Below are 27,771 nucleotides of genomic sequence, written 5' to 3'. Positions count from 1 at the left end.
CGATAGCCAGGACTGCCGATAAATGATGGAAAGCGGCTCGGCCAGCTCCTCCGCCAGTTCTTTCAGTACCCTTTAAGGAGTTGTGGTAAGCACACACATGCTGTGTGTAGCTGCCTTTTGTCTAAGGGTCACTTAAGGGAGTACTTCCCTATTGCGTCCACTGTCATCCCTCCCTGCCACCTCACTGCCTGGGGAAGCGGCCATCCACTCTGCACTGGCTTTGAGCTACACAGCACTGCTTGGCTGCACAGTACATACTGCCAGGTGATCTCAAACTATTGCCTTTTCTAAAACTGGCACACCAGTTTGGGTCTCTTTTACCTCTTCAAGGATTCTGATTTTCATAAAACTTGTAAGGGACAGCAAGACTTTTAGAGGTCTACTCCTCTGTCTCATTTGGCTAAAAGTGGATTCAGAAGTGACCCTTAGACAAAAGGCAGCTACACACAGCATGTGTGTGCTTACCACAACTCCTTAAAGGCCCAGTTCTAATCCCCAAATTAGTGCCAGTCTGCAGACAGAAACCAACACTCCGGCACTTAAAACACTTGTATTTGTCTCAGACATTTGATGCTTTGAGGGGACTCAAACACTGTGGTGGTTTTACTCAAGCGGGCAGCCGAGTTCCACCACGGCTGCTCTCTCACTCCCCCTCCTCAAAGCGGAGGAGGAGAAAATACAACACAAAGAGTTCAAGGGTTGAGATAAGGACAAGGAGATCACTCAACAATTATTGTGATGGGCAAAACAGACTCAGAGTAGGGAGACGGTAAGATTTATTGCCTAGTACTAACAACCTAGAGAAGTGAGAAACAAAGAAAACAAACCAAAAACACCTTCCCCCCAATCCGCCGTCTTCTGGTCTTCTTCCTCCTCCCCTGAGCGGAGCAGGGGAACAGGGGAATGGGGGCTGCGGGCAGTCCGTAGCGCTTCGTCTCCGCTGCTCCTTCTTGGTCACTCGCTGCCCCTGCTCCCATGTGGGGTCCCTCCCATGGGATGCCGTCCTTCCCGAACTGAGCCTGCGGGGGCTGACCACAGGCAGCAGCTCTTCAAGAACTGCTCCCACACGGCTCCGTACCTTGGGGTCCATCCCCCAGGAGGAAACTGCTCCAACCTGGGTCTCCCACGGGTGGCAGCTCCCCCCAGACCCCCTGCTCCTGCGGGGGCTCTCCATGGGCCGCAGCCTCCTCCAGGCCACATCCACCTGCTCCACCGGGGGCTCCTCCACGGGCTGCAGCGTGGAGATCTGCTCCGTGTGGGACCCATGGGCTGCAGGGGGACAGCCTGCTCCACCAGGGGCCTCTCCACAGGCCGCAGGGGAACTGCTGCTGTGTGCCTGGAGCACCTCCTGCCTCCTGCTGCACTCACCTTGGGGTCTGCAGGGCTGTTTCTCACTCCTCTCTTTCTCTCCCAGCTGCTGTGGAGCAGCAGGGTTTTTTTCCCTTTCTTATATATGCTCTCACAGAGGCACCTAGATGATTCTGTAACATCGTTTATTGGCTCGGCTCTGGCCAGCAGTGGGACCCTTATCTAACATGGGGCAGCTTCTGGATTCTTCTCACAGAAGCCACCCCTACGGCCCCCTGCTACCAAACCTTGCCATGTAAACCCACTACAAACACGTGAACTCAGATTGTGAACATCATTCTGTTGCTTAGTCCCAAGATATCCTACGGGGAAAACATTTGAGCAAATTTATGCTCCAAAAATTATTGCTGCATTTGTCACAAATTACTCTTTTGACTTTTCTTTTTAGTTGGCTTTTGCACTTCATTTAAATACGGTAGTGGCATGGTTTTACATCTGGATCATGATGCCATCTGAGGTTATCTGAATCTCCCCAAAGCTTCCATTTCCTGTGCCAAGTCAGATGGTGCTGGAAAGCATATGGTATGGATCACAGAATCACAGAATCGTCTAGGTTGGAAGAGACCTCCAAGATCACCTAGTCCAATCTCTGACCTAACACTAACAAGTCCTCCACTAAACCATATCACTAAGCTCTACATCTAAACGTCTCTTAAAGACCTCCAGGGATGGTGACTCAACCACTTCCCTGGGCAGCCCATCCCAATGCCTGACAACCCTTTCTGTAAAGAAGTTCTTCCTAATATCCAACCTAAACCTCCCCTGGTGCAACTTGAGCCCATTCCCCCTCGTCCTGTCACCAGGCACGTGGGAGAACAGACCAACCCCCAGCTCGCTACAGCCTCCTTTAAGGTACCTATAGAGAGCGATGAGGTCTCCCCTGAGCCTCCTCTTCTCCAAGCTAAACAACCCCAGCTCCCTCAGCCGCTCCTCCTAAGACTTGTTCTCCAGACCCCTCACCAGCCTTGTCGCCCTTCTCTGGACTCTCTTGAGCACCTCCATGTCCTTCTTGTAGTGAGGGGCCCAAAACTGAACACAGTACTCGAGGTGCGGCCTCACCAGAGCCAAGTACAGGGGGACAATCACCTCCCTAGACCTGCTGGCCACGCTGCTTCTTACACAAGTCAGGATGCTGTTGGCCTTCTTGGCCACCTGAGCACACTGCTGGCTCATACTCAGCTGCCTATCAACCAGTACTCCCAGGTCCTTCTCGGCCAGGCAGCTTTGGTCCTTCTCGGCCAACCACTCATCTCCCAGCCTGTAGCACTGCTTGGGGTTGTTGTGCCCCAGGTGCAGGACCCGGCACTTGGCCTTGTTGAACTTCATACAGTTGACCTCAGCCCATCGGTCCAGCCTATCCAGATCAGACCAGCAAAACCAGCATCTTAGAGCAATATGTCTTTAATCCCACAACTACACTCCAGTTATTCAGCAAAGCAGTGCTCTCAGGCAACCGCTGTCTGTTACACTAGATCAGAACTGTTGCTTAGAGAGCAATTGATGCTGAAAAAAATGCATTTCTGATCAGAAAACTGAAGATATTTGTTAGCAGCTACAGAGAAGAATTAGCATTTCTGGCTTCTAGTAAGAAGCCAGATGCCTGCACAAATTCTTTAACTTGAACAAATCCACTTTGACTGATCAGAGGATGTGCCAAGTCCAGTCAGTCCCGGGGCCAATCAAGTCCCATGGCCACCTACTGCCTGTGCTAATAGGAAATAGTTTTATCACTGCAATGGAAAATGTTTTCATGCCATCAGCCTGAGAGCAGAAGACGTCCCACATGACAGGCTGATTGCTGAAGCTCCTCTTACTGTTTGAGGACCACATTTATTGTCCTGTGGCAGGGGATAGTACTACATTGGAGGAGCCCCCTGAAAAGGCAGCAGCTGAACAGATCATAGAATCATTAAGGTTGGAAAAGACCTCCAAGATCATCTGGTCCAACCATCCCCCTACCACCAATGTCACCCACTAAATCATGTCCCTCAGCACCAGGTCCAACCTTTCTTTGAACACCCCCAGGGATGGTGACACCACCACCTCCATGGGCAACCTGTCCCAATGCCTGACTGCTCTTTCTGAGAAGAAATGTCTCCTCATTTCCAACCTAAACCTCCCCCGGCACAACTTGAGGCCATTCTCTCTAGTCCTATCACTGGTTACCTGTGAGAAGAGGCCGACCCCCAGCTCCCCACACCTTCCTTTCTGGTAGCTGTAGAGAGCAATGAGGTCTCTCCTGAGCCTCCTCTTCTCCAGACCAAACACCCCCAGTTCCCTCAGCCGCTCCTCACAGGACTTGTGCTCCAGGCCCTTCACCAGCCTCGTAGCCCTTCTCGGGAGGGGCCTTTCCCCGTGAGGTGCTGGGACAGGCCCCGCGCGGCGGAGGAGAGCAAAGCTCCCGGAGCAGGGCGCCTCGGGGTAGCGCGGCGCCTTCGCGCTCTGCCCGTTTCGCCCCACGGCGCTCGCCGTAGCTCTCAGGTGGTGTCGGGCAGCGGCGGGGCGGCGCGGCGCGAGGCCTCCCGGGACATGTAGTCTTCCCGGCCGTGCCGCCGCATTGGAGCCCGGTTCTCCGACGCCGCCCGCGAACTACAGCCGGCGGCCGGCCGGCGTCTGCCCGCGAGGATGGCGGCTCCCTTGGTGCTGGTGGTGCTGGTGGCCGTGACGCTCCGGGCCGCGCTGTACCGCTCGAGCCTCGCCGCTTTCATCTCCGAGCGGGTCGAGGTGGCGTCGCCGCTGAGCGCCTGGAAGCGAGGTGAGGCCCGGCGCCGAGGCCCCGCTCCGCCGGCGGGCAGGGCCCGGCCGCTCCCCCCCCCGGGGCGGCGGGAAGCTGCTGCTCGGGGCAGAGCGGCCGGGAACGGGGACGGGGGCGGCACCCGGCGCCTCGGGCGCTGCTCCCGCGGCCGCGGCGGGGCTGCTCGCGTCGTGCTGCGGCGGCACCGGCGGCGCGTGGCGGGCGGAGCGGAGCGGGCCGGGCCGGGCCGGGCCGCCTGCAGGGACGCGCTGCGGTCGTTGGCCGCGTTCGTTTCGTGGCCCCACGTTACCGCCTGCGTGCGGTTCAAATCGCGACCGAAGACCGAGCTGCAAATCACGCAGGGGTGTTCTGGGGCGTTTATCTCTAAGGCGGCTGAGGCCGTTTCGAAGCCTGATTACTTTAACGACGTCCCTTTGGGGAGGTAATGTCCAGATACAGTGCAAATAAAACTACCTGCAGGCTCGGGGCGGAATACAGAGGCACGGAGTAATGAATGTCAAAAGCATGAACGCGTTCGGTGACCTAAGGCCTTTGCTTTACGCTGTGTAGCACTTCAAAATACAGCTCTCAAAAATTCCCTTGTAACAATGGCTACTTCCCAAATTTTGCCATAGAGCATCAGTTTAGGCCTCTAGACAATAAGGAGCACAGTACCTTCCGACCCAGACAAAAGTCTGCATGGAAAAAGTACCTTTGTGGCAGAAACAGAACCTATTGTTCCAGCACATTGCTGAACCAAAAACCTTGTGTTGCTTCCTGCGATCTCCTGCTTCATCTCCCTGTGAACAAATGGACCTGTTCTGCATAGTTTCTTTCACTGTAAAACCTGTTCCCTTCCCAGGGAACCTTTGTGCTCAGTAAGGTGGAGATCTTGCAGAAAAACGTGTGCAGGCATTGTAGTGCAGTTCAGGCTGCAGAATGTTAGGAAATCTCAAGGACAGGTACAACTTTTAGCTTTGCCTGGGAATTCTTTTCTGTTCTTTCGTATCTGGTTTCAGGCATTTGAGTCCTCTCTATATCTAATTAGGCAAAAAAAATTAAAATTATGCGTTTTATTAAGCTACTCAGGGAGCTAATTCTCAGTGTCCCCTGAGAATCAGCTTTAGAGGGTTTGGGGTCCATTGGTCACTGGTCAATTTTCAAGAGCCACCTTCTAAAAGCCCAGGAGCAGGCAATCCCCCTGTGTCACAAGTCAAGCAAGCAGGGCAGAAGACTTGCCTGGCTGAACAGGCAGCTCCAGGAACTTGAGCAGAAAAGGAAAACGTGACCTCTGGAAGGAAGGTCTGGCTTCACAGGGAGAGCACGGAGCTGCAGTTTGCATCTGCTGGGATGAAACAAGGAAACCAAAGCTCAGCTTGAGTTAAAGTTGGCCACTGTGGTGTCAGAGAACAAAAAAAGGCTCTCTGGAGAATGTCAACAGCAAGAGGAGGTCTAGGGGAAACCTTAGACTGATACTTGATGAAGATGGTCACCTAACAAGTAAGGATGAGGAAGGAGAGGCTTTTTTTTTTTCCCCCTCAGTTTTTAATATTAGTGACAAATCTTGGTCTGCCTGGTCTCTTGAGTTGGAGGACCATGACTCAGAGAACAGTGACTTTCCATTTGTGGCCACAGAAATTGTAAGGCTCCAGTTGAATCAGTTGAATGTTTTTAAGTCTACGGGACCTGAGGGATTCTCCCCAGAGTACTGAGGGAGTTAGCAGATGTTAGAGCCTTTCAACAATTTACCAAAGGTTGTGGGAGTCTGGGGGCGTCCCTGCTGACTGGCAGCTGGCTGATGTTATACCCAGTGACAAGAAGGGCAGGAGGGAAGACCGAGGAAGCAACAGACCTCAGTCTAACCGGAGTCCCTGGGAAAGTTGTGGAGAAGATCGTCCTGGGAGATACTGAAAAGCACTTAAAGAACAAAGCTGTTATCAGGCATGGTCAAGAGGGGGTCATCAAAGGAAAGTCCTGTCTTAGTAATTTGGTCTCCTTCTATGTTGGTTTGAGACCATCTAAGGAACCTGCAGGTGCACAAGTGGGCCCATGGGACCTGATAAGATGCTTCTGTGCATCCTGAGGGAACTAGCAGGTGAAGTTGCTAAGCCACTGGCCATTGTATTTGAGACATGTCAGTCTGGTGAAGTTCCCGCTGACTGGAAGAAGGAAAACATAACCCCCCAGATGTTGCCAGTCAAATCTGGTGGCCTTCTACCATGGGGTAACAGCCTTGGTGGATCGTCAGGCTTGAGAGGTGGGGCTGTGCGAACCTGGTGGAGTTCAACAAGGCCAAGTGCAAGGTCCTGTATCTGGGCTGGGGCAATCCCAAGCACCGATACAGGCTGGGCAGAGAATGGATTGAGAGCAGCTCCGAGGAGAGGGACCTGGGGGCGCTGGATGATGGGAAGCTCAACATGAGCTGGCAAGGTGCGCTTGCAGCCCAGAAAGCCACCTGTATGCTGGGCTGCATCGGAAGCAGCGTGGCCAGCAGGGCGAGGGGAGGGGATTCTCCCCCTCTGCTCTGAGACCTCACCTGGTGCCTGCGTTCAGCTCTGGGGCCTCCAGTACAAGAAGGACACGGAAGTATTAGTACGAGTCTGGAGGAGGGCCACAAAGATGATCAGGGGGCTGGAGCACCTCTCCTACGAAGACAGGCTGAGGGAGGTGGGGTTGTTCAGCCTGGAGAAGAGAAGGCTCCGGGGAGACCTCACAGCAGCCTGGCAGGACCTAAAGGGGCTGCAGGAAAGCTGGGGAGGGACTCTTTGTCAGGGGGTGTAGGGATAGGACAAGGGTAATGGCTTTAAACTAAAAGAGGGTAGGTTTAGATCAGATCTTTTAAGGTCCCTTCCAACCCAAACCATTCTGTGATTCTATGATGTCACCTGCTTGGTGGATGAAGGGAAGGTGGTGGATGTGGTTTATCTGGATTTTAGTAAGGCCTTTGATAGTGTCACAGCATCCTTCTGTCCAGCTGTGACACTGCGCTGGGTGATGAACTGTCTCGATGGTAGAGCTCACAGGGCCCTAGCGAATGGGGCTGCATCTGGCTGGTGGCCGATCACCAGCGGCGTTCCCCGGGGCTCATTTCTAGGGCCAGGCCTGTTCAACATCTTTATCAGCGATCTGCCGGCAGGAGTGGGACGGTCCTCAGCAAGTCTGCCGATGGCACTGAACTGGGAGGTGCTGCTGACTCCCTGCAGAGGCCTCGCAGGGGGATCTGGAGAGATGGGAGCATTGGGCAGTCAACAAAGGGAAAGGCCGGGTGCTGCCCCTGGGACGGAGCAGTGCCGGACACGGGCACAGCCTGGGAGACGCGTGGCTGGAGAGCAGCTCAGCTGGATGGGGCCTGGGGGTGCTGGGGACAGCAGCTCAGCACGAGCCAGCAGCGAGTCCCTGGCAGCCAAGGGGGAGAAAAAAATGCATTTTGGGGTGCATTAAACACAGCCCAGCCAGCCGGTCAAATGAGGCGATTGTCCCTCTGTTTTCTGCTGGTGGGGCCTCGCCTGGAATACTGTGTGCAGCTCTGGGCCCCACAGTACGAAAAAGATGTTAAGGTCCTTGAAAGAGGAGGGCAACAAAGCTGGAAAAGGGGCTGGAAGGCCTGTCCTGTGAGGAGAGGCTGAGGGCACCTGGGTGGTCCAGTGTGGAGGAAAGGAGGCCAAGAGGCGACCTCGCTGCTCTCTGCGGCTTCCCGAGGAGGTGCCAGTCTCTGTCCCCTGGGGACCGATGGCAGGATGTGCGGGAAGGGCACAAAGCTGTGCCAGGGGAGGGTCAGACCGGGCATCAGGAAAATATTCTGGACTGTGAGGGTGGCCAAAGGTTGGAAGAGGCTTTCTAGCAAGGTGATTAATGAAGTGTTCGACCCTGTCAGTGTTCAAGAGGCATTTGGGCAATGCCCTCGTTACTATGCTTTAACGTTTGGGTAGCCCTGAAGTGCTGCTGTGCAGTGACACTGACAGGCAGCTACGTACCACACAGCTGCTCTCTCCACTCCCCCTCCTTTTGCAGGACAGGGTGGGGAAGGAATTGGAGGGAAGGAGGGAAGGCTAAAATAAAAAAAGCTTTTGGGTTTGAGATGGGAGCAGTTTAATGACAGGAAAAAGCAAGGGCCATGCAGGAGCAAAGAGAGAAAACAATTATCCTCCACTTCCCATCAGCAAGTGATGTGCAGCCACGCCTTGGGGAGCAGGGCCTCAGCACGCGTAGCGGTGGCTCGGGAGGACAGACGCTTTCGTAAGGAGAGCCCCCCCTTCTCCTTCCCCTGCCCCAGCTCTTGTTGCTGGGCCCGTTACCGCACGGTGCGGAACATGCCTTGGGTGGATCCCGGCCAGCTGCCCTGGCCACGGCCCCTCCCCAGCACTTGCCCACCCCCAGCCTGCTGGCGGTGGGGGCTGGAGGCAGCCCCGATGCTGTGCCCGCACGGGGCAAAACGCCGGTGCTGTGTCCGTGCTGTCCTGCCTATGGGCTGCCGTGGGGAAAGGGAACTCCGTCCCAGGCAGTCCCAGGACAAGCGGCCAGGCAGTTGGACTCGATCTTTGTAGGTCCCTTCCAATTGACCTGTTCTCTATTCCAGTCTGAATTGTTTGTCTAGCATAAATACCACGTGTCACGCAAGCGGTGACTTAAAATCAGTAAATATCATACATGTGATTTCTATACAGCTAGTTGCAAAACATTTCAGCTATAACATTGTTAGTTGTCTGAAACAAATAGCATGATTGCATGGCAGAAATAAGAAAACAATTCTAGCTCATGGTTGGTTTTGTGAGATTTTGTGTCACCCATTCAGATAGTGATTCCGTGTGGGATACTCATGAGCATAGGTGTTTTAAAAACTGTATTTTTATTGTCACGAGGTTTTTCTCTGCCAGCATTACAGGATTCTCATGCAGGTGTTTTTTGTATGTTTCAGTGGTCGAAGGATTAGCTCTGTTGGATTTAGGGGTCTCACCATATTCTGGAGCTATTTTTCATGAGGTTGGTATGCATGCTTCATTTTAAACGTGATATTCCAGTGGTTCATTTGTTAGCCTTACTGCTCATGGATCGGCAAAGGTTGGGGGTCTGTTTCATCCCAGAGACTTCAGAAAATTTGGAGTTGTGCAGTTGTCTGTGCAATAGTTGCACCTAGTGGCTAGCAGAATCAGGAAATGCAGTTCATCACAGAAGAACTAGTTGCTAAGCAGCTGATAGCCACTGCAATATTTGTGGTGTGTAAGGAGAATCTGAGAAGTAAAATCTGTTGTTCAAATCCAGATTTTCTGTGAGCAGAGGCAGGAGCAGGGAGAGACAGCGCCACTGGCAGTTTGAACACAATTTTGCTGAATAGCAGCATCTTGGGTTTCTGTATTTACAGAAATATTAACTTTAGTACAAGCAGACAGTATGTTTATTCCTCATTTTGGAAAGCACATTGTTCTTCCGAGCACCTGTGGGGTTTTGTGCCCTTGAATGGTCTTACTGATATGAAGGTACACTCGCACAGTGTCACCCAGGTGTGAGTCTCATACCTCGTGTGTCTCTGAAAACTTGTTTCAGTAAATTCTGCTTGAAACAAATTCTCACAGACTGAAGTATTTTCACGTGCTTATTTATATCATCACGTTATTTTAAACCTATTTTAAAATAAATTTATTTTCTCACTATGAAGATTGAATTTATACCATGTAAATGTAATACCTCCAGATTAAGCTTTTCTGTCAAAGGAGTAGTTCGAAACCTGCTCTTCCTCTTACCCTGGAAGGGAAGAGCTGTTGGGAGTATGAGGATAGCTAGCAGGACTGTAGTCCCACTGCTTCAAGTTTTTTTACATGCTTTCTTTTTACTTTATAAAAGACTCACCCAAACAATGAAACCATCTGTGCAGGAAATACTTTCAAAATACATGCAAACAACCTGAAAATAAAGAGATTCTCTAGGAAAAAAAAAATCTAAAGCTATTCTTTATATATTTCTATTGTAACTCTACCACCATACTAGTAGAATTGAAAAGGTGAAACAGAATATGACTTTCAAAGTTGATGATGTCTTTAAGAAATATATTGAGAACTTTGCAAGGAAAAAGATGAGCAAGTGTGATTTTGATTATTCACTTTACTCTGAAGTAATAGCGTTGTGGAAGAGTCTAAGGCAAATTGCCTTTTGCAGTCTCTCACAGTATACTCCACTGAATTGCCAGTTGTTCTATCCAAATGGAGATGGACAGTATTTGACATGGGTTTCCCTTCTGCTCTCTCTTAGACCCCGCTGATAATATATCTCTTTCACTTCCTGATTGAATATGCTGAATTGGTCTTCATGGTGAGTGCTTCTGGAAAGTTCCTCTTGAAAGGTCTCATTCTGTGAAGTGCTGAGTACGACTTTCCTTTTGCTTATCCATCAGGGACCTTCAGTTGTCTCCCTGGAGTTCAAATTCCTGCTGACCTCACACTTTAATTATAAAGGCAGCTTTGTGTATACAAACCCGAGTTCACTCTTTTCCCTTGCTTTACAATTTATTTATTTTTGTGAGTACTTTGTTAGATAAGTATCCTCTTGGAGGGACGGGAAGTTGACATTTGATTTCAAATTTCAAAGGTTACCTCGTGCAGGTCAGAACATTTTGCCATCCCCCCCCTGCCCAGTCCCTACGCTGCCATGTTTCTCATTAAAACCCACTGCCAAACTCCAGGCCTGCAAGGAGAACACCAATGGGTTAGTAATCCAAATGTCTCATGTTGTAAACTATTCTGTGAGTTCTGCATGATCCAGGACAGAAATCACATAGCTGGCTGCACATGCCACCTGGTAGAGCCTCTCTCCCCAGCTCCCTGCTGGGCAGTCTCTAGTAGAGCTAGTGGTGCACTGATTATTTCGATGGCTGTACTGCTGCCTGCTGAGTTTGGGGACAGCTCAAGACGCTGTCGTGCTGGACAGTTGGATTTAGCCACCTGGCACTGCCCCGGTGCTGCCCATGCTCTGATTAGATCAGTGATTCTCTCTGTTATCTTTACATGCTTCTTTCCGCGAACATTTTCTTTGCCCTTAATTCCCCATTCTCTAGTTCTGTAAATGTTAGTATCTGATACATCTCGTGGCTACGGAGGTTAGCAGTGGTGTGTGAACACTGTACAAATCAGCAAGCTAGTTAGTGTTGTTAAAGCTTGTTTTTCCATGAGCTGAGTCAGATCAGAGTCCTTGCTCAGGATTGCAATACTGACCAGTATATTTTTCCCCATTCATTTATTTTACTTACAGTCTATCTGTCTACGCCTTGCTTTTTTAGATAACTGATGTACTAACAGCTGTTGCCCTTTACTTGGCCATCCAGGACTACAACAAAGTTGTGGTAAGCTGACTTGCCAGTGTTGCTGACCCTCTTCTCCCAACAAGTATACATATTTTGTACCAAAGAAAATATACCTGAAGATGCAGTATCAACCAGACCTTGTTGCTTAGCAGATTTACTCGCTTAGCAGTAAATCTGCACATACCTGGATGATCACAAAACAAAAATGGGGACTGAATGTTGTAAACCAGCTGAGGTACTTAAAATTCTGTTGTGTCCATATTACAGTGTGAAGCAAATTAGTGTCCACAGCTATTGCACTGCACTTGAGTGATGATTGCAGCAGTGTTGATTCTTTGATCTGAAAGGAATTTAAAGAATTTGAGAAATTCTTAAGAATGCAATATCTAAAAAAATGCAGACAGTTCTAGGGACACAATAAACAAGAGGGGTGTGAAAATTTAGAAAATGTATTGAAAACCCACCTTCAGTTGTTGCAGCAGTTTGAAGTATGCAGAATTTAATTACTGAACTATGGGTTTGGCAAGACTTGGGTGATGACTTTTCTAACTTCTGCTACAATCTTCCGTATATTTTGTAGCTAGGAAATGGAATGTTTTATCCTGAACCTGGCTTCAGGATGAAACATTGCTTGTGTTTGCACCCAGCATGAGTTAATAGAGGTTCTGAAAATGTGTAAAGGAAGGAACAAACCTTCTAAGGATGCTGAGGAGATGTAAATCATTCTGCTGAGCAAGATGAAAGTCCTACACCAAATATAACTTGTTCCTTTCACATTATAAGCATATTTTTGGGAGTGAGTGATTCCTCCCAGTTTTCTCTCTTAAGTAGCTCAAAGAACATTTTGTGTAAGCAATGCTGTGCTCTCTGCATTCCTAGATGTGTGGTGATACAGTACTAATATGAACAGGGAGGCTGCATTTTCTACATTTGTGTGGTCTCCCATCTACCTAGGCACTTGTCCTTTGTCCACTGAGGTTGAAGAAATAACACGATAGAACTGCTGATATGCAAAAATCCTGCGTGAGAGTTATTTCGCTTGTTGAGAATTTATTGCCAGCATCTCTCTCCTTTTGTCTCACCATGACATAGTTCAGTAAGTTCATAATACAGACTTCTCCCTTGTCTCCATAGGGAACATCATAAAGCAAGATATATTAAAGAGAGAGATTTGGGATCTCTAAAGGAAGTTTGACATAGAGGTATCCATCTTCAAAATAACAAGGACAGTGTAGTTCTGTGACTTCATTTCTTTGGGTCTCGTGTTGAGCAGTGAATTTACAAAGTCAACTTGTGTATGTTCTACAGTAATGAATATCCTAAGTGATAAGGAACAGTGACTTTCCTCATCTGACAGTCTTTGGTCTTTCTCCCTTATACAGTTCAAAAAGCAAAAGCTCCTAATAGAACTGGATAAATATGCACCAGATGTGGCTGAACTCATCCGGACACCCATGGAAATGCACTACATCCCCCTCAAGGTAGCACTATTGTGAGTATTGCTTCTTTCAGGTTGTAATAGGCTGCTTTGATTCTTCTGCTCTCCTTGGGTTTTGTCTGATTTGGGGTTTCAACATTTGCTGAAGATCCTACTTTTTTCATAAATTCTGAGTTTCCTATTATACATAAAAGTCTCCCCATCCCTGAATAATTGGTTTCAAAGTGAAAAGCATAGGCTTTTCTAAATGCATGCTGCTGACAAGTAAATTTACTCAGTCCTCCTAAGAAGGGCTCAACAGAATGAGATCAAGAATTTGGTAGCAAGAATGTTGTGTCTCCGTAGATCACATTCCCGTTTATTTTGCTAGAATGCTACTGTCATCAGAGTTGATTTAATGCCTTCCAAATATCTAGTGTGTCTTTTCAGTCAGGATAGTTTTGGAGCAGTCAGACAAAATGTTTTCTAGATATCACAGGTTGAACGTCCCAGAATCGAGTATAATAATTCAAAGATATTCCAGGTTGTCTGTTTAATAATGTCATGTCTTGGTGTTCCTCTGTATATTAATCACTTTTTAATTTCAGAATGCATCAATTAAATTAAAATAAATAATATACAAACAAAATATTACAAGAAAGAATTATTTGACCTGAATAAATTATTATCTAAATTATTCTGTGTCAGGAAGAATTCTGCATCAGATAAGTTGTTATTTTTTTTTTATTTTCATATGAATTTTTTAAAGTAGTAAATTCCCCATTTTGAGAAAGGTAGAGTTTTGCCTTTTGAATTTGTAAATCTGAGACTGTTTTATATTTGTATGTAACACTGGTGCATGTTACCCCAGGGAGGTTGTCATTAAATTGTACCTATCCTGCTATAGGCTGTCCATCTTTGGAAACACAGAAAAAAAGCCAGACCAGGACTCGGAGAAGTAGGAATAATGTTTATGTAAGAAGATAGTTAGAAGATCACCAGTCTTGTCTACTTAATTCTGGTGATTGACCTAGTTACTACCAAGGCTGATTGATCCATTATCTCACTTACTGTATCGATAAGCCTTTCAAACATTTTTCTGGGCTTTGAACCTAGTTGAATGAGATAATTGTAAATCTCATTTCCAAAAGGAGCAGGCATCCTTACTAATTAAAATGTGGCTGTATTCTGGAAGGTAAAGGTGTTTAGGGCTTGCTGTCTTTCCATAATTCTAATTAAAATGGGATGGTTTTTCATATTTGTCAGGTTTTATGCTCAGAGCATGTCATGGTGAACCTAAGTAATTGCTCTGACATAGTAGGAGTGCAAAGGTGCAACTGGGTTGAGGGAAACACTCTGGTAATGTACCAGAAGGATATGTTTCCATCTTGCTATCTTCTTATTTCTGTTAATTCCTCAGAGCCAGTAAACATGAGAAGCAGAAAGCTTACTTCAGACCCAGTATTCCTAGGTCTGACTGAATAAATGCACAATGTCTCTGAAAAGCAAGGAACATTTTTGGTAGTCGTTTTCTAAGACAGAATTTGCGTTTTAGACATTGTCCCATCTCCTTTTTTTCAGTGTTCTCTCTATTTGTCTGAGTTAATCTGAAGATGAGAGAAACCCATAAAACATAAACAAACAAAAACAAATTGCAAATTGCATCTGGTTTTCCTTTCAATATATTCTTAATTAGGTTACCTCTTTTGAATTGTCTGAATGTAACTTGAGCTTTGCTCTTTTTCAGCTATCTGTTGAACCCCTACACTGTGATGTCTTGTGTGGCAAAGTCCACCTGTGCCATCAACAATACTGTCATTGCATTCTTCATTTTAGCTACAATAAAAGGTAACGCAATGAAGAAAAAGCATTTATTTATGTCTTTCTATAAAGATTAGAAAAGTAATGGAAATCAAATCTGCGTAGAACTTTACAAGTCTGATTACTACAAATATGTGAGTGGGACGCATCAGCACTCGAATGGAGCGATAACTTAGTTTTACTTCAAATCACAAGAGCCCAAGAGACTTTATAGTCAAGTCAAAACTTACTTTCATCTCAGTGTACCTAGGTGATTCCCTTCTAAAAATTTACTCCATTTCCTGGATGACTTCAAATAGTTTTCTGTTTATGAAGAAATCTGTCTTTGCATAGGAGTCTGCTCTTCCTTTTGTACATGAATATCCACTTAAAATATATGCCTTGAGCTTTTATTCAAAAGCAAGCAGTTGCCTGCAACTATTTGACTTTTACTTACAGTTGTAACCTGGGTTTGAAATTAGCTAATTGAGTTCTGGCTAGGCAGAAACAGTAACCAAAGGCCTATACTAGCCCAATTGAATAGACTGTGACAGAATGGCTTTCATTAATTTTGTACATTAAACCAGGTTTCTGTTTCTCTTATGAATCCCTGTGCTAAAGTCTTTTGGCATTTGTGCTAGTCACATAAGCTTCAGGAGTTCTCTGCTGGATTATATGAAATGTCAGTTTGATCTGTTATCTGGTCTCCAGCAGTGCCCAGAACCAGACATCACAAAGCAAGCTGTTATAGCTTATTGCTACTAGTATTTCGAAAAGAAAGTTTTCCTTCAATTATTAAGTAATTGAGGCAGGAGGGAGTACCATTTAGAAGCATTTGTGAAAGCAGATGTACAGGATCCACTTATTTAAACTGATTTTTGCTGTTCGTTGATAGTGTAAGACAAATAGTTTCGTCATATACAAAATCGTAGTTGGTGTTCCCTGTGTTTTCTCCTTCACTGGGAGGGTGGCAGCCTCTAGTGTTTAAAGTCAGCAAAGAGAGAATGTCAGATTATGATTTCTGGGTACCAATTATTTTGATGTTTGCAGAAATTAACACAATAAAATAGAGAATAGGGTGGGTTGTGTCTAGGAAACTGGAATTGTAGAATGGAGAAGACTCATTGCTAGGAAACCCTATACTTTACACAGATGGAAGCAGAGAGAAGCTTACTAAGTGTTTGATGTCAGTCAATGCACACAGGCTGACAATTAGCCCAAGGTGTAATTGTCAAGTCAATGCACTCAGTTTTGGTATCTGTAAAATAGGGATAATGCTCCTTCCTTCAGCTACAGATTTTCACTTGCTGTCTTTCACAGAGCTTTGCTGAGGACCCTCACTCATTCTGTTGACAAGGGCATCCAGCATGCTCAGTGGGATACACCAGACAGCTGTTTCATGCAGATATGAATTAAGTGAATGCATTCCCACATACAAAGAGCAGCCAACATGGTCTATATGTAGACTGAATTACACAAATCACTTTCTGTATGTGAATTATAGGAAATAGAAACGAGTCAGTGGTTCTTTCTCGTACAAGTCATTGTCCTTTCAAAATGCAGTTAAGAAAAGGCTACTCTCTGACACATTCTGCTACTCTTTATGTCATGTTCTGATATTTGTAAACCCATCACAGAGGATTGTGCATTTCTTCCTTTTTGGACTTCCTGTCTGTAAGGTAGTATAAAATATTACTTACAAATGAACTTGTTTTTTCTCTTTACAGGTAGTGCCTTCCTCAGTGCTGTATTCCTGGCATTAGCAACATACCAGTCACTCTACCCTGTCACGTTGTTTGCTCCAGCTCTACTTTACCTTTTACAGGTAAATGATTTCTAAGCATTAATATCTGTTGTCTTACCGTAGCTGTGCAGGAGCAGTTCTTAGCTGTTGAGAGTGAAGTCAGGGGTAGGCCCTGAGTTGCAGAAAAAGTGACACTCTCCTCAAGCCGTGGAGAGTTTACAGCCTTAATGGGGATGCCTTTGCACAGGGAAAGGGGAGCAGAAAGTAATCTACAGAACTGGTTGGTGTTTAGCTTGCCTGAAATATATTCTATTCTTTGTGTCATGTGAATTGCAACAAGGATTTTAGACCTGGAAAGTTTCCTTTGCACTGACATGGGCCACTGAGCTGTGTTAAAATGAAGAGCTGTATGTTTGAATAACCAAACTCAGAAATTTTAAGTGTAATGGCAAAAGTCATGTACTTGTGAAAGCAGCTGGTTTCTGTTGTCCGATTTCCCTCCCCGTTAACAGGACTGTGGTTGAATTCCCACAGGGCTGACCTTGATCACTCACGGGTGCACAACACCTCAACAGACAGGCACTGCTCCAGGCAAAACCACCCCATCAGTAGGCTGGTAGGCACATCTGCAGGCATGGGTAGGGTTTAAAGCTGAGGCAGCCCTTTGCTAGTGTGCAGATTCATCTAACCAGTTTGCCTGCATGCTTCTCCAGTCTCCGAACTTTTGTAAAGTTCAGTAAAATGACATAAAGAGGAATTATAATGTGCTGAATGAAAAACGGATTATTTGCTATTCTCACCCTGATGTAGGAGCAAAGAGAGGCTGTAACCACTAGCAGATGACTCTTATCCTATATTCACAGATCAGTTGACGGTTATTTTTATGACAACCAACTTTTTATGACCAACCAACCAAAAAAATCATTTTTATGATTTTTGTCATTCTGGAAGTCCTGCTGTTAAGCCAGTACCAGTCTTGGTTGCTTCTATCCTGTTTGTCCTCATGTTTTTTATAGTTAATCTTAACTACAGGTTCATCATAGGCTATTCTCAAATCCCTGAGATTCAACGGGAACAGAGTCAATTCTTGTCCATTCCCTTCCCCTGACTGTCTCTTACTTTTCTAAGGATTTTGATTTTCCTTACTCTTTGCAAGACAAGAACTTCTGTTGAGTCAATGTTGCTTTTCCAGTTAGTTAATGTTTAGGAACATTTATTTTTTGTTTTATATGTTGTTACCATTTCAGCTAACTTTAGTCTGAGCTGTTGTTTCTTCATGGCAGCAGAAAAGTAAAAGTGTTGTGTTTGCAAACAGCAACAAGTCCTTTGATATATGAAAGCATGATTTATGACTGACTTGAAAGGGGAACAGGCTGGTGTGTGTTCTTTTACCTGGATTTGTAAATGAAGTTTCATGTATTCTTTGTACAGAATTAAATAGCTTTTCTCCAGTACTTTCCAATCTGTCCTGCCAAAAATCCGTGGTAAATTTGCTTACATTGTTCCAGCAAGTTGTGTTAAATGCAGTATGACTGAGGAAACAGAGCATGCTTTACAGAGAGCCCATGCCAGTTAGAGTTGGCTCTCCGTACATCTCTTGCCAGTGCAAACCCTAGCAGCAAGTGGAAAAGCTGACTTGGAGCTGCAGAACTGTGAGCAGTTCCCAAGGTGTTTGCCCCTGTGTATATACTTGTCTTTATAAATGCAGTCAGGGAATCTTAGATCTCTCGTAGTGAGATACCAGTATGTCTTGTTATGTGATAAGGGCTTGCTGTTGACCTGTCAAGGTTATGTGGCAGCGGCAGGACTGCAGCAGTTGTCTTTGTCTGAAGAGGCAACCATTGAAATGTCTCTGTTGTGTTTAGAAACCCTCCTCGTTCCCTGAGTTCAGCAGAATATGAGTTCCAGTCCATATGGCAGGGAGCTGGCATCACAGGGCAGTTGGTCACAAAGCATGCATCTCAGTCACATCAGACAATGAGGGTTTGCGGAGGAGAAGGCAAGCAGCGGAACAATACTGCAAACACACAAACTAAATTGTAGCTGTGAGGAAGCGTGTGCGAATCTCACGTTGAACACTTGAGACTTGACTCATTTGTAGCATTACAGGCAGAAATGGCCAGCTTAGCACGTTGATTTTCAGGCACAGAAAAATATGGACAACGTGTCTGACTTAAGTGGAGAGAGTGAAGAACATCAAGCAGATTGTGCTTGAAAGCTGCTCTTCCTGGTGCAGCAGTTTCCAGTGTTTGATGCTTTCTTTCAACAATTTCAGACGATGTTCTGAACAATTCGACTTTCTTGTGGCTTTCCAACTGATGAGGGATATCTGCCTGCTTGTGTTTTGTTTTCAGCGTCAGTTCATACCGATAAAACCGAAAAGTAAAAGCTTCTGGCTCTACACCATGCAGTATGCAGCCTTGTACCTGTGCAGCCTGGTAGTAATCATCTGCCTCTCCTTCTTCCTCCTCAACTCCTGGGATTTTATCCCATCTGTTTACGGGTTTATGTAAGTATAAGAATTCTTACTTTTTTTTGTGTTGTTTCATATGTATCACACGTGTGTCCCACTCCCTGCCCTGAGGAGTATGTGATCTGTGATTTTACTGGCAACACAAGAAAAAAAGTGTGTGTGGAGGAGCCATGCCATTAGCCAGATGCTGTTAATAAGTAGCAGCAAGAATTAGATAAGACAGGAAATATTTTCCACCAAGTACATTGGAAATGGATTTGTTTATTGAGCCACTGTGGTTGTAACATTTTTCTCTGAAGAAATGTCTGCTCAGGAGTGGTGTAAATACTGCTGGGGTCACATGAAAGGATGTTATTTCCAGGTTTTCACCTCTTTGGTTTCTCTTCCACAGATTTAAAATATAGGTCCTTTCAATACTACATAACGATCAATTAATGTAACAGAAGCAGGGCAGTGAAAAACAGCCATTTAAAATTGTCTTTTATTTTCAAATTTCAGCCTTTCTGTTCCAGATCTGACACCCAATATTGGCCTTTTCTGGTACTTCTTTGCAGAGATGTTTGAGCACTTTAGTCTTTTCTTCGTATGCGTATTTCAGATCAATGTGTTCTTCTACACCATTCCCTTGGCAGTAAAGTTAAAGTAAGTATGTTTCTTTGCTAGTTTGTTTGTTTGTTTGTTTGTTTGTTTTTACTCCTGTAGTTGTCCAGTGGAAGTTTATAAGACTGGCATCAGATGTCTGAATCTATGAACCTGAAAAACTGTTTTTAATAGAGCCTATCCTCATTTCCCAAAGTCTCAATCTTTTCCTCATAAATAGAGTAAAATATTATGTTTGTGCTGGAATTGAAGGGGAAAATGCCTGTTATCAAGCCATGTACCAACAGGAGTGGTGGTGCTCATTAAACCCCATCAAGAATACTGCCTCTTGTTTTCAGCTCCTCGGTACAAGAAAGATGCCGATAAGCTTGAGCAAGTCCAGTGCAGAACCTAAAAGATGGTCAGTGGTTTGAAGGCTGGAGAGGAGCTGAGGGAACAGGGCTTCTTTAGCCTGCCGAAGAAAAGTCTTAGGGGATACCTGATAGCATTTCAACGCCTAAGAGGAGGCTACTGAGAAGATAGAGCCTTTTGCTGAGATTGCTGAGGTGAGAAGGAAGTGATCATAAATTGAAAGAGGGGAAATTCCAACTGGATATAAAGAAAACAGTCATCACTTTGAGGACAGACACAGACTGGAGCAGAGATCTATGGCTTGTCCTTGGAGGTTTTCTAGATCTGACTGGACAAAGCCCTAAGCAGTCTTGTCTGAAGTCAGTGTTGACCCTGCTTTGAGGAAAAGATTGGACTAACACCACACTAAGTCCCCTTCCTCACATGGGCTGTGACTGAGAAACCTGCTACTGCTGTACACTTGTACACTCTTGGGAAGTCCTCTTTGCCATCTTACTAACCTGCACTCAGATTTGGAGATGGAAAGATGATTTTCCTGAAAAGTATTTCTTAAGCCATGGTCAGGTTTCCGTGGAGACAGCAGTCACTCCTGCCCCTGCTGGAAACCCGTCCTGCTCTGTATGTTTTTGAAAAACTAAAAGTAGCCTGGGGTCACGGGTAGTAACCATCACTTACATGATTCTTCCTTGCGATTTCAACGTAAGAAAATGCCTCCATATCTCCTGGAATTAAGATGTTCAAAGTGCTATATGGGACTTGGGAGCCTGCATTTCCTAACAAGTTTCTGCGGTGGAGATATTTTTCAGGATATTTTCCTTCATCTTATTTCCCTTCCTGCTGCTGTCCCAAAAAGCTGCAGTGGCATTATTGTTACTGACAGCTGAGATGAAATGCAGTGGGCCCTGTTTTTGGAGGTTATTCTCGCCTTAGGTACAAGTCAGTCCAGTTTCACTTTTAATTTTTAAATGTGATTTGGTACCATGGATAGAGGATAAAATCCATCTCCCCTTATGTTCAAAATATGAAAATTTGCTTCATACCTGTACTTAAAAGTTGAATCTAAAGGTCAGTCTGCCCAGAATATTACGTTCTCCATCACTCTTCATTTTCATTTCTCTGCACTACTGCAAAGCTGGTTCACTCATTCTGAAAACAAAGCTGCTCTTTAGACCTTACAATAGCAATCCCAAGTATCACCACCTCCACTCTTTATAAAGTGCACATCTAGAAGTGCTTCCTACGTTTTTAGTCCCTTTCTTGCATGCAATACATAGAAAACTACATGCACTATATACCTGAACCTGGGAAGGATATTTGAACTGACAGTCCTCTGACAGTGAGGCACCTTATCACTTTGATGTTGAGAAACTATTTGAGGAACTTGATTCGTTGCTTGCCACAGTGTAGTTAACTCAGCTGGAATCGTCTCCTGCATTTTTCATAGCAACTGTGATTAAGAAGAAATACCAGACCCCTGCAGTGATCTGTGCAGATCTGGGAGTTGGACTCTGCTATGAAACAGGCATGTTACATGTGTCAAAAGAGAGAGCAGAGGTTTAGGCGTAAAGGTCCCTGCTCCCTGCTTGCAGAAGCCAGTATCGTCAAAAAGCAAGAACTCTTACCTGGAACATCAAGTTCTTTATTGCCAGAAAAAATGAAAACTTGGGGACAATCCTAGCAGCTCAGTTTGTCCCATCAGAGGCTCATTTGGAGAGTGGAGTACCAGAGCCTTTTAAAGCCTGTCCCACAGTATGTTTGTGCCCTCGCTGATCTTTATTTCCAGTTTGCAAAGACCCTACTGTGTCCTCTTACCCTTTGTGTCTTTTCCCTTTTAGGGAACACCCTGTGTTCTTCATGTTTGTCCAGCTTGCAATCATTTCTATCTTCAAGTCCTATCCCACAGTGGGAGATGTTGCACTGTATATGGCCTTCCTTCCAGTCTGGAGCCACCTTTACAGATGTAAGTTCTTTGTGTTTGACTGTTTCTTCTCTGGAATGAGAAAGGGTCTGTCCAATAATTTGTCACCACTAAGCCAAACCACGCCTTTGTCTGCAGGCTCTTGTGGCCTCCTTGGGCTATCCGGAAGAAAGCTTGATTTCTGGTGATACGATACAGTCTCCAACATATGTTCAGGACTAGGGTTGTAAGAGGTCGAGGAGAGAATTTTCACTTGTACATCTTCCCCTTCTAAGTTATTCTGAAGATTAATTTTTTTTTAAGAACCCTTTACAGTCCTGCACAAAAGATGTTCCTCATGTAAACTACATCCATCCTTTCAGTGTTTCACTCCCATGTAAGGGTGTGTAGAGTGCTGCTTCTGCAACTGATGAGTCCCCTAGCCTTAAAATCCCACACTTTGCAGCAGTTCTTTGTTTTGCATCTGCTTGTTTGCTTAGAGTAAAAGTAACTGAATTACTCCAAGTGTTTGTGCAGTTTTTCTTAAATGCTTCGTAAAGAACCTGTATAGTTCTTTAAATCACCAGAGAACTACCTGATGATTTTCAAACTCTGACTGTAGAACTTGTTACACTGAGGAGATTTTGCAAGTCTGCCAGTGTAGTACTCCTGGAAGTGCTGTGTTTTTTCTTGTGTTTCTTGCCAAAGTCAGCTTAAACAAGCTGCTTTATGCAATCCTGCCGTATTGTCCTTGGCTTTGACTGCAGTCTTCTCTACCCAGGGTCAAGTTTGTGCAGGGCAGCTAGTCTACCTGGTGTCAGGAGACATAATTGGGAGTCAAGATGCCAGAGTAGTTTGCATATGTTTGGCTTTAAGCTGGTCCTCTGCAGCATCAGTAGTGGGGAGTAAGTGGAGCATTGTCTGATGTGGAGACCATCCGCTCCATTTGCTTCAGACTAAGGAAAGCTAAGGCCAAAGCAGCTGTGATGAAATAGAGCAGGAAGCTCCAGGCTGGCCCTGAGGATGTCACAGCCATACCAGGTGACATATTTTTGAGAAATCCTAATTCAATTTAGGTGAGATGTATGTTCCAAACTTATAGAGGAAGGCAAGTATGAGCGTGAGAGGGACAATCCCATAGTGAGTGAGTAGAGCTATTGAACGAAAAGCTTAAAAGAGATGGATGTGAACAGGTTTGGATGTGATAATAGTCATCAAATGTCAGATAGCTCCCTTCAGCAGCAGAATGATCAGAAGTCTTTTGGTTAATTTCAGGGATGTTGAGCTATAGCCAAGCACAGCTGCACGAGTGCCAGGATAAACTATACTACTACCGCCAAAGAACAGAAAACAAAACCTCTTCTGGCCTAGTATTTCCTAGCTCTTTTAGACAAAGTTGTAGTTGGTTTTTTGTCCATCTGGCACATACTCATGCAGACTAAAGGATTCTTGTACCTCCCAAGGGCATATGTTTGTCATCACATTTGGCCTATAAGAATGTCCTCTGTTATGGTTCTTTAATTTCCTTACCATCTTCTGAGAAAGTATGTCTTTTCCTTATGGTCCACAGATTAGTTTTTTTCTCTAAGTAGTCAGCTTGACGAGGCTAGGGAATGGCATGCTCTGCTCTCTGAATCTTGATGCTGGTGCAAAGGCCCTTCTCAAAACTGCTAGCTGCTGTAGTGTAGACACCAAAAAAACAACACGAAGTCTTCAGAGGAAGAGTGGAAGCTCTTTGGAAGCACAGGACCTAGAAGGAAGGAGCTGCAAATGAAGGATTCACACACAAGCTAAGGCAGAAATGTTTGTTTCAAAGAGAAAATACAGTGAATGTCTTATAAAAGGTACCCAGGGGATTATCAAAACAAACTGCAAAAGCTTGGTTGTTGCAGAGAAGTATGCTTCGGCAAGTGCCTCTCTGCCACTGCACATACCTGAAATACCATTGCTGGTTGCATGAGCATGGCTGTTCAATAAAGCTTCATTTTAATAACTTTTTATTTCTTTTGCAGTCCTCCGGAACATCTTCATCCTGTCATGTGTGCTCATTGTCTGCTCCCTCCTGTTCCCTGTTCTGTGGCATCTATGGATTTATGCAGGAAGTGCTAACTCCAATTTTTATTATGCCATCACGTTGACTTTCAACATAGGGCAGGTTAGTAGAGCAAGGCAAACCGGGCTGCACTTTGAGGATTCCACTGGATCGGGTGTCCTGTCAGCAACAGTGAATTCTGCAGGATGTGTCTGGCCCATATAGTCCAGCATAGCAGCTTCCTGCCTCTCCTGCTCCAGCTGAAATCTGCCTAGTCCTCACCTTCTGGCACACTAATGGGGAAAGAGTTCTTGTAGTGTTTAAACTATAGCTTAACAATCCAACTCACTCTGCATGTTACGCAGTCTGCTGCTTGATAGCAGAGGAAAAGCATCTCAGTATGGCAGGGTAAATAGCACATGAATCGAGAAGAGAGGGAATGGAAAAGACCATGGGGCAGCAGCACTGGGGCCATACAACAGGCAAATGAGAGCTGCCCAAATGCTGGGACATGGCACCAATTTTTCTAAGCATAACACCTCACTGAAATGTAGGGCCGTGGGCATGTGTCTGGTCTCGCTCATGCCAGGGCTTGCTCTCCTTCCTTCTCTCCAGGCTGTGCCCTTCTAGATTCATGACTTTCACTGCCCTCAGAGAAAACAGAGCTTAGCAACCCTGGAGGATGAGATCCAATGTACACAGTTGCTACAACCTTTCCTAAGGCTTTCCTTCCTCTTCTCTGCTAGTTGTTATGGTGTGTAGATAATCCCCAGGTCCTGGGACGTTTTCACATGTGGATGAGGAAACAAGGAGAACGTTCACTTCGTGTTAAAGTTGCCTTGATTATCAGTGCACCTCAGCCATTTACATTTATATTGCATCTCCTAAAACTAGAGGAGCAGTTTTGCCAGAGTCAGAAAAATCACTCGCTTGTATGTTCCCCAGCCCCTTGATAAATGGGGGCAAGCACCCTCTGTGGTATAAAACCCTCTGTTCTGTAAAAGCCAAAAGGGACTCCATGCAGTGAGTAGAGTTAGCATATAGATGCTATTAATAAGGGCTTACAGGGAATTGTGGTTTGTTAGCTCTCTAACTGTATGCCTTGCCATGGAATGAAAGGAATAGTAAAATTTAAATGACAGATAGCATTTGATCTAAGAGGATTTTATTTCCTACCTGAGAAAATCATGGCAGGTCCTGCAATGTATTATGCTCTGTGCCAATGCAGACAGAGCAAAACTCTCCTTTCTGATTTCTTTGTGAGAAAGAACTAGCCCTCACCCCTGCCATCCCCAGTTATTTCTTTTCCCATTAAGATATCTGCAGAGTCATTTAATTAAAAATAAAATCAACCATATTGATGTAGCATGTCAAGTAGTCAGCCGTAGTGTAAAGCAAAACAAGCAGACAAAGTAAGCACTGCTGTTCTCCCTCTTCCCTGGGCACCTCTACCCCTCTCTGTCTGTTTTCCTTTCGACTTTCTCCTCTGATCTCAGCAGCCCGCAGGCCTCTCCCTCAGATTTCACCTAGTCCCACATATCCTCTCTTCCTGCTGCTGAGCCTTCTTATCAGCAGCTGTATTTGACAGTAACCCAAGCAGGCTCTGGCTGATGGACTAGCTCTGTCTTCCTTTGTCCCCTTAGCAATGCAGCATACTTCAGTGAGGCTCTCCCAGGCATGAATTCCCCAGGTGCATTGTGCCAAAGTGATGTGCTAATGGCATCTGGTCATTTAGGACAGTACCTGCTAGTTTGGTTTGGGACTGTAACTGCTAGTTTGGTTTGGCACTGATGCTGTTTCCAGTGGAAAGGGAGGGTTGCACCACAAGAGGCTGGATGGCAAATGGCATTAGTGAGACAGCAGGTCACTCACTGCTATTGTGCTTACTGCAGCCCAGCCTGCCTCTGCAAAAGCAGTTTGCCGAAGTGACTGCTTTAGAAAAAACATCCTTTGTTTGACCACTCCAGCACAGCTGGCCCTGAGACCCGCTCTTATTTTCTCACCTATGACTGTTTTTAGTCAAGGGAACAATCAGCACTATAGTGCCTCAGCAAAACAGAAGAGTGGACTGAGGAAGGCAGGGACCTCGTGGTTTCCATGCCAGATTTCCATGTTCTCTGCAGCTCTTGAGGAAGGTGCATCAATTGTGATTTCACCATACAATGTGGCCGGTGGCAATACCAGCCTGAAGTATGCAAGGGAGGTCCCTTGCAACACAGGATGATGCCAGCATCAGTGTCTACGGAAGCATTCTCTGAACTGGATCAGGGGAAAATCTGGGGGGTAGCCAGCTCTGTTTCCCACTTAAAGGGAGCAAGTGTGCAAACAAATACACAGGGTTGTCTGCTCCACAGAGAGGGCACTACAGCACAGCGACAGGAAGGAGATGGGAAAGTGATGAGGGTGCTTTTATCTGGTTTTGCTCCTGGATGTTGTTCTGTGAAGCCACAGCCTTGACTTTCCAGCTCTTCCCTTCACCCCTTACCCTGGTACGTATTGTTAAACTGCTGAAACTTCCGTTTGCTAAGGCTGACCTGTGAAGTTTCTGCTGCTACTTGCAAGCTTCTTACCCTTTCTGACTAGAAATGGCAATTGAAAAGTACTCAATACCAGTCAGCAGCAGGGGACTTTCAGCATCTGGGTCGAGTTGCATGACAGCATTTGCATGCACAGGAGTCCTGTGGATGAGGCTTAAAGGTGTTCTGTAAAGCTGTAAACAATATATGGACCTGACCTGCCTTTGTCGTACTTTTTGGCCTTTTTATGGAGCTACTATCTCCTTAGCTGAGGTGTCTGTGGGAACACACTGGTAGCACAATAAATAGGTTAGTTTAAGTCTCCCGTAGTTTTGTACTGTAAGGCCATGGCCAAGGAGTATTCACAAGATCACAGTACCTCATCTTGCAAAGCATGACAAGCAGCCTAGGAGCTTCTTAAGCCCCTTCAGGGTTTGTCACAAACACGTCTCCATTTATCTTTTGTTCTGAAGCGTCACTGATGTGTCTGAACATCTCATTTCTGCAGATCCTGCTCATCTCAGATTATTTCTATGCCTTCCTCCGGCGGGAGTACTACCTCACTCACGGACTCCATTTGACAAGACAAGATGGGACAGAGGCCATGCTTGTTTTGAAGTAAGGATTGTATCCACCAGTCCTTGGGACATGGACTACTCTAAGGAACAGTAAAGCTTGGTGTATATGGGGTGGGTGGGGAAGGTTCCCTGGATGAGGTCTGAATTTGGGGATGATACCTACTGAAAGAAAGAGCTGAGGTTCTTCTGGGAATACCTTCCACAGCAGTGGACTCAGTGCAGGCTAAAAGCTGCAAGTAGAATCTGCAATGCCTCCACCGGAGCATCTCCCTTCTTCCCTCAGCTGCGCTTTTCACCGTGGCCTCAGCCATCAACTCTGGGCAGTCCATCAGGAACTGGAAAAAGTGTTTGAGCTAAAACCAGGACTGAATCTCTAGCCCAGAAACAGTTCAGCCCCTAAACTGTTTACTTCGTTGTCACTGCTTCTTGGAGATGTTTGCTTCTCCTGGAAATTTCCCCTTCACTGCTTTTACCAGTAATGTTCCTGCTTGACACAAGGCAATGTCTGTGTACTTGGTGATAAGCCCTGCCTGCAGATGCCCTTTTTTGGTTCTTCTGCTCTTGTGGGTTCTGGAAAAATCACATGCTCAGACACAGTGGGAGCTTGTGAAACAAATGGGTAACCAAGGATGAATGACCTGTTGGAAGGAGGACAGCTGAAGCTGCTGCCACAGGTAATAATCTTGGAGCTCAAACAACTACTAAGAACTGGAACTGGCAGGGGGAAGCAGCAGCAGGGTACTGGGTAACTGGTCTATCCCGTTGAAGTAATGCTTTCCTGTCAGGAGCTGCACAGAAACACTACTGTGGAGACAGCCTACCACTACTCCTTATTTCTGTATGTTAACAAAGCTCGGCAATGCTGGGCTTGCACTACGCTGTTGTGATACTTTGGGGCAGCAGCCTGGACATGGAATGGGCAAGCTGCCTGCCTGGGCTAGGGACCAGGAGGTGTCAAAATCTCCCCTTT

The 27,771-nt window shown here is 45.8% G+C and overlaps 1 protein-coding gene across 2 annotated transcripts; it reads left to right on the top strand.

The window, feature by feature from the left end:
* The first annotated feature begins 3,843 nt into the window (after positions 1 to 3,843).
* PIGU (phosphatidylinositol glycan anchor biosynthesis class U) lies at positions 3,844 to 27,324 on the top strand. Of its 2 annotated transcripts, XM_035548147.2 has the most exons (12): positions 3,854 to 4,123; positions 9,018 to 9,082; positions 10,346 to 10,405; positions 11,370 to 11,432; positions 12,776 to 12,885; positions 14,558 to 14,658; positions 16,338 to 16,435; positions 18,709 to 18,863; positions 19,326 to 19,469; positions 21,614 to 21,738; positions 23,688 to 23,830; positions 26,732 to 27,324. In XM_035548147.2, exons 1-12 carry the CDS (start codon positions 3,994 to 3,996, stop codon positions 26,843 to 26,845), a joined length of 1,308 nt encoding a protein of 435 aa, XP_035404040.1. In that variant the 5' UTR covers positions 3,854 to 3,993; the 3' UTR covers positions 26,846 to 27,324. The 2 variants fall into 2 exon arrangements, with proteins under 2 accessions (XP_035404041.1, XP_035404040.1); XM_035548148.2 differs by lacking the exon at positions 23,688 to 23,830 and having other exon boundaries at positions 3,844 to 4,123.
* The last annotated feature ends 447 nt before the right edge of the window (positions 27,325 to 27,771 follow it).

The sequence above is a fragment of the Cygnus atratus genome, chromosome 16 (genome assembly GCF_013377495.2).
Source record: "Cygnus atratus isolate AKBS03 ecotype Queensland, Australia chromosome 16, CAtr_DNAZoo_HiC_assembly, whole genome shotgun sequence".
Classification (NCBI taxonomy): Eukaryota; Metazoa; Chordata; class Aves; order Anseriformes; family Anatidae; genus Cygnus; species Cygnus atratus.
Note: the sequence above shows the minus strand (reverse complement) of the source record. Positions and strands in the feature narration are given on the sequence as shown.